The 7,467-nt window shown below is 43.5% G+C and overlaps 1 protein-coding gene across 1 annotated transcript; it reads left to right on the forward strand.

Annotated features, from left to right (window-relative positions):
* The first annotated feature begins 5,996 nt into the window (after nt 1-5,996).
* On the forward strand, nt 5,997-7,261 carry LOC143530474 (GDSL esterase/lipase At4g16230-like). The gene is made up of 3 exons (XM_077026002.1): nt 5,997-6,491; nt 6,619-6,749; nt 6,840-7,261. Exons 1-3 carry the CDS (start codon nt 6,245-6,247, stop codon nt 7,128-7,130), a joined length of 669 nt encoding a protein of 222 aa, XP_076882117.1. The 5' UTR covers nt 5,997-6,244; the 3' UTR covers nt 7,131-7,261.
* The last annotated feature ends 206 nt before the right edge of the window (nt 7,262-7,467 follow it).

A 7,467-nucleotide genomic window follows, 5' to 3' on the forward strand; every position in this document is an offset into this window, starting at 1 on the left:
ATTTGCGGGATACACGCAGGTCCAAGAATGATGGTAGCCAAAATCATGAACACAGGATATTATAGGTCGGGCATGCACGTTGATGCAGAAAAAGAACTAAGGCGATGCAGCGCATGTCAGCGCCATGCACCAAACACCTTGCCCCCAAAAAATGCCATGATCCCTGTGATATCATCTTGGCCATTCCAGAGTTGGGCGATTGATATAATAGGGTTGTTTCCCGAAGCTCCAGGGCGAGTGAAATTCCTGATTGTGGCGATCGATTACTTCAACAAATGGATTGAAGCGAAACCAGTAGCAACGATATATGCAGCCAGCATCAAGAAATTCATTTGGGAATTCATCATATGTTGTTTTGGACTGCCAATGAATCTGGTCAGCGATAACGGAACACAATTCGCAGACCAATGCATCAGGGAATGGCTCAAAGAGTTAAACATAACTCAAACATTCACTTCCGTTGCCCATCCACAAGGGAATGGAGAAGTGGAGTGTGCCAATCGAAGTATCATTGGCGGGATAAAGAAAAGATTGGCAGATTACAAGTCAGGCTGGGTCGAACAAATTGCATACGTTCTTTAGGCATTTCACACCCAGAAGATACAAGCAACACAGATCGCCATTCATCGTAACCTATGGCACAGAAGCAATGATTCCAGCAGAAATCGGAGTGCCATCGCCAAGAATCACATTACAAAATGACAATGGAGTCGAGAGGCGATTGGACTTGATGGTCTTGGAAGAAAGAAGAGAGTTGGCAGCAATGCGCGAACAATATTACAAACGCCAACTCCAGAAGTACAATGATGCAAAAGTAAAAAAATTGTGAGTTCAATGCTGGAGATTACGTCCTTCGCAACAACGAGGCATCAAGAGCTCAAGCGCAAGAAAAGCTAGCGCCAACATAGGAAGGTCTCTATCAAATAAAAGAAATTTTGGGGAAAGGCACTTATACGCTAGTGCAGCTCGATGGCTCGTCAGTTCCAAGAACATGGAACGCGGCGCAGCTGCGAAGGTGTTACATGTAAATCGATTTCACTTTGTAAAAAAAAGCCAAGGGCCATTGGCAATGAATGAAAGCGATACTCCGCATTTCACAGGACGAAAAGAAAGCAAAAGAAAAACTTCATTCCATATATAGGCAAAGTATTTACAAAGCGGATACCAACATCCGTAGAAGAAAAATACAACCCTAACTGTACAAATCAACGGGAAACCCAAATTGACTTTGTTTATACTCTTTCCCGTTTGATCTTGAGCCGCATCAACATCTTCACCGTCACCACCATGACTGGTAGAAGGACCTGCTTGCCCAAGCTCCAACAGCTTCCTCAGCAACTGTACGCCATTTTATTCCTTGGCGTATTAGGCAACGGGAGATAGGATGGGAAACGAGACAGCGTCATACTCAGTCTCTGCAGCTTTATACTCCGCTTCCACATCAATGCCTTGAAGAACATAGGCTATAGGAGGAAGGTTATCACGCAACTGTGTAACAGCCTCCCGGAAATCGGTTTTATGCCCTATTTGCTACGCGACGGTAACAAGGCGCCCAACACACTTCGTCAAGTCATCATCAGTAATGATGCGTTGAGCAACCTGCGAAGGATGATGTCAGTACTATATCAAAAGGCAAAAATAGGAAAGTAAAAAGGTTACCTTGCAGATGGCGTGCGTCAGCAGCCAATCGCAGTCGGCGGCAGCGACAACACACTCAGCAGTCAAAGACTTGATAGTTTTCACATTAGAAACCAGAGTGTCAGCCAGCTTGCTCGCATCCGGCTTCCTCTATTCAGTCTTCGCTTCCAACTCTTTAATACGCTTGCGCAAGGCAACGTTTTCATCCTCGAGTTTGGCGGCAGCCTCCTTGGAAGAATGAGCACGGCTGCGTGCATCAGCAAGATCAACATTAGATTTCTTGCACGTAGCCTGGAACTCTTTATAGCGCGCAGCACGCTCACGGGTAGATTCCGCCAAATCTGCCTCAACCTTCGACAACTTCTCCTCAGCAACAGTCAGAGCCTGGCGATGCTCTGCTGCATCTCGACCTGCCTTCCAGACGGCAGCCTAGGTATATTTCACCGACTGCTCCATTTCCCTCATAGTAGTTGTGATCTCGATCTTCTCGGCATTGAGGGCGCGATTGTCACGCATCAACTCCGCCAAACCAGAGAGACACTGGACATGGTGAAAAATAGCATCAGAGGACAAACTGGCCCGAGGCTAGAGTTTGCGAGCAATGCGTTCGCCGGGAGGAACAACATGTTCCACCAAGGCGGGGATTCTTGAAGAGGCGAGGTGCCTCTTCTTCTTCTTCTTCTTCACCCGCAGGTGTAGATGACGCATGATGTGGGACAACGAACGTCCCCGTGGTAGTAGAACAAGAAAGTGAAATGGTAAATACGATGGTCGTATCCACAACAGTTCTAGGAGTAGAGGCTTCATAAGACACAAGACCTCCCGCCGTCAAAATTGGGGCAGGGACGAGCGGACTTGTGTCCACAACAGTCCCAGGCTGCGAGACTGAAGACAAGGAGAAGCCAATAAAAGCCTGGTTGCAGACGGTTGGGAGTGACACAGTGTCACCGCCAGAACCAGGCGACCCAAGAAATGTCACCGACGAAGATACCGGCAACCCGAACGGAACGCTGGACACGAGGACGACATCGTCATCCACGACGTTTCTCGCGGCGGTAACTATCAGAGGCGCAACCGCCTTCCAACCGCCAGATTGTGCACCTTTCCCACTGCATTTATGAAAGCGCACAATATGAGACCGTTTATCTGAAATATGCAAAAACAAATGTTAGGAAACACAAAAATGAAACCTAAGGATGTTAAAGCTTACCCTATTTTGGGTTGACGAAGCTGGGTGGTGGCAGTGGTCGCGGAGGTAGTGACTGCTCCATAGGAAGAGGAAACACAAAGTTTGGGGCGGTCCTCATGAGGATTGGCTCCTCACGGGGAACTAACTCCCTCTGGTGCAAGACCTTGGTGCCCTCTTGCAAAGGTTACAGGAGGAGAGTGAGAACCCCCACCTCTGTAAACGACAAACACATTTGAAAAAGTCAAATAAACGAACGGGAGTCCATAACAACCACGTAAACCACTAACCTTGACCACCATTCTGGATGACGGGAACTTTAGTCGCATCCTCCCAAATACGACTCATGCCGAATAGCACCATCGCGCTCTGAATAGTGACGAAGTGGGGAGAGGCTGACATGTAAGGTGTTAAACCAGTCCTTCCCAGAATATGGGACAAATTTAGGCTCCGGAAGCTCCTTCACATCCGCAAAATGCATCACATGTGGAACCACGCGCGTAGTAACGTAGAAGAAGAGACTCTTCCACTCGTGAAAACTCTTTGACGCCTCCAGAGCTATGGCCTTGGCACCAGGATGGGTAAACAAATTATACCAACCCTAGGACAAACGCCAATAGTAGAAGGCCGCCATCTTGTAAGCAATGCCAAGACAATGACAGGTATACTCGAAATGGCGGAGGCGAGCCATTCCGAGTGGATGTATTTGGCTCATGTGTAGCCCAAATGCATCCAAAACCTCCAGCAAGAATTGAGTAATGGGCAAACAGAAGTTGCCCAGGAGGAAATACTTCTTATACACAGCAATCTTGCCGTTAGGATCCTGTCGAGCCGTCTTGCCCGGGGCGGGAAACTCAGGCTCAAACTCAGGGCCAAGGTGGTAAACCTTGACCATGTTGTTGAAATTCTCAGGAGACATACGACAGTCGACGAACTCCATACTATTATTCTTCTTGGTTTTGATGGAGTGAGATGATTCGGCCATAAAAGGTAGACAAATGATCAAATGGAAAGGAAATTTACGATGGAAAGGTTTCTGATGAATAAGGAAATCCCAAGGTGGCAACTCTTCCTTTTATACTCATCGCAATTAATGTTGGACAGGGGTACAAAAAGGACGTAAGCCACGCGTTCCAATCGCCAAGTGACACGCCACCGATATGGCAGGAAAATGTGTTAAAGCTGGGCGCGTCACCAGGATTCTAGCCCACGCGCCTGTCACAGACGAAAAAGCTGCATTACGAAGAGCAACCGACGTCAAACTGTCATGTCAAACCGTCGTTTCACTGACATTCATTTAATCATCTCTTCCCGCCAAATAACACGTCATCACTCCAATAAGAATGGAAAGATGAACAAGTGTTGATAAAATAGGCTCCGCCATGGGGTGGTTTTCAATAACCACCCGCCAAAAAAGGCTCCGCCATGGGATTTTTTTCGATAACTACCCGCCAAAATAGGCTCCGCCATAGGATGGTTTTCAATAACCACCCGCCAAAAAAGGCTCCGCCATGGGGTTGTTTTCGATAACCACCCGCCAAAATAGGCTGCGCCATGGGATGGTTTTCAATAACCACCCGACAAAAAAGGCTCCGCCATGGGATGGTTTTTAATAACCACCCGTCAAAATAGGCTCCGCCATGGGATGATTTTCAATAACCACTCGCCAAAAAAGGCTCCGCAATAGGATGGTTTTCAATAACCACCCGCCAAAAAAAGGCTCCGTCATGGGATGATTTTCAATAACCACCTGCCAAAATAGGCTCAGCCATTGGATGGTTTTCAATAACCACACGCCAAAATAGGCTCCGCCATGGGATGGTTTTCAATAACCACCCGCCAAAAAAGGCTCCGTCATGGGATGGTTTTCAATAACCACCCACACAATTAGGCTCTCCTAGAGGACGATTTTCAGTAACCAAACGTCCAAACAGGCAATGCCAAATGATGGTTTACAATAACCAACCACCAAAAATGCTGCGCCATATGACGATTTTCAATAATCAAAGGTCAAATCAGGTCGCGCCAGACAATAGTTTTCATTAACTACTCAATACAAAACAAGCAGCTAGAATACACACAAGCTGTCAAAAGCCCATGATAAGTCCATAGTCCCCCTTTCTTCAAAAAGGGCAACTACGGACTAGGGGGACATGTAGAGGTAGGGTATCGAACCCACCTCAAATAAATATAACACCCGGTATGTGGATAAACTGTGCGCTAGGCGGAGAACATGGCGCCATAACCATAGCCTAATAAAAGCAGATAAACTGTGCGATAGACGGACTGCCTAGCACCATAACCATAACCTAATATAATAATCATTGCTTGACACTTCGGGAATGGTAGCGCTAATATCTTCACCAGCATGAGACAAAAAGAAATAATTTACATCGGGAATATCACCCAACCAATGAGGATTGAACAACACACAAAGGACGATACAAAATTACACTACGTCAATGTCAAAAGGCCATGATGTCCACCAAGCTCCACAACTGCACGAGTGGAGAATATAATTGGTGGAAAGGCTGACAGGGCAGCTGGCCATACTCTCTCTCATCCGGCTATAAATACCAACGTATCTCCAAAAGGTAAAGGATCCACGATCCAACATTATAACTCTCTCTCAATACATTCCTATCTCATGACCAAATATTGATTCTCACGCCGGATGGTGGTTACGAGAGAATCCCCCCCCCCCCCAATTCCTCGTAACGAGCTCACGGTGTTCTGTTTTGCAGGGTATACTCATCTGCACCAAGAATGATTACAACGCATCGTGAGAAATACTTAACCATTATCCTTGAACTAACTTGTTAGACCTAAGGGGTGGATTTGTGTTTCTTCAAGTGCTAAATCATGACAAACTTAAACTCATAAAGCAACATTTAAAACTAAATATCTAAATAAAACCATAAATGAACAAAATCCAACTTTGACATTTTTACAACTAAAATGGAATTAAATTAATCTCGAAAGCAACATAATAAAACTTAAATACAAAACCGATGCTCTGGATGATGGCAATTTGGATCGTGGACGGGTGCAAACCGTCTAAGGTCGTTGTCTAATCATCAAGCCGTTAAGGCTTTTCGTTTTATATGACCATTTGGCTTTAGGAAAACAAAATTATTAAAATTGGTTCATTATTCATACTCTAATTACCTTATATAGCTCCGTTCTTCTTTAGTATTTTTCAAAGACCCTTTAAATTGCCAACACTTTTGTATCTTCCCAACAAGAAACTTTACATGGAGATTTCGTCCAAAACTCATGCATCCATAACGGTATGACCTCATGTGATTTATACACTTTAGGACTATTTCATCATATATATACTAATGCAAACTATATTCGTTTTTGCATTCTAAGTTTCATTTATTAACTCGATTTCCTCGGATTCTCTTGAAGAAAAAAATGTTATTTAGATTAATGTTGCTTTGTTGGTTCACAACTACAACAATCTTCATAACTTTGGTCAATGTAGGGACTTGCAAGCCTCATAATTTTTCATCTATTTTCATTTTCGGCGATTCGCTAGTGGATGTTGGCAACAATAACTACATCACAACTCTTTCCAAGGCCAATTATAAGCCAATCGGGATTGATTTTGGGAAACCAACAGGACGGTTTACAAATGGAAGAACTGTTGTGGACATTATAGGTGGTAGTATGGATTATTAAAATCTAAATTTTCTATTATTATTATTATTATTATTATTATTATTATTATTATTTTATCTAAATGCAATTGCTTTTAGTTTGATAGTTATCAACATCTATGTCTTTAGGAAAATCGTTGGGCTTCAAAACCTTTCCTCCTCCGTACCTAGCTCCAAGCACCCGTGGTCCGGTGGTTCTGAAAGGTGTGAATTATGCATCTGGATCTAGTGGAATCCTGGATGAATCAGGAGCAAACTATGTAAGTTTCAGTTGCTTTAAGTAAGCAATTAACTTAAATGATGTTTCATTTTTGTGCATTTTATAAGTGTTTTTTTGTTATTTATTAAAGATTGGTAGAATTCCTATGGATGCACAACTAAAGAACTTTGCAAAGACAAGACAGGAGATAATATCAAGCATAGGTATACCGTCATCAGTTAAGTTGTTTGCTACTGCTCTCTTCACCGTTACAACGGGTTCAAACGACTTCATCAATAACTACTTGCAACCAGGACTTACAAGCCTGCTACCACCCGAAACATTCATCAGAACCATGATTTCCACATTTACAAGGCAACTTACGGTAAACTCCGTCAAACCCTTAGGGTGCCAGCACTTTATAATTTATGATACCAAATAATACTCCATTTTGAATACAACTTCGCCTTTGACACAAGTTTTATACATGAGTGTCAAGAAAAACATTATACGCACATGCGGAAACTATAAAAACAAAGACCAGTACCAATTCGATAATACCAAGACCGCCACCGATGTTGTTGTTGGGTTTTGTACAAGATTATCAAAGTTCAAGTTAACCATATTTAACTAGAAAACGCAACGGAAGCTTAGATTTTAAAACTTGTTATGAACATACCATTATGTTAAAACTAAAACCCAAAGAACAAGGATCAATATTACAAGAACAATATGCTTACAAAATGTAAATGGTACCTTCTTATACCTTATAAGAAGAT

The sequence above is a fragment of the Bidens hawaiensis genome, unplaced genomic scaffold, assembly GCF_021521415.1.
Source record: "Bidens hawaiensis isolate Kalapana, Puna unplaced genomic scaffold, B.hawaiensis_p1.1 tig00008946_1, whole genome shotgun sequence".
NCBI lineage: Eukaryota > Viridiplantae > Streptophyta > Magnoliopsida > Asterales > Asteraceae > Bidens > Bidens hawaiensis.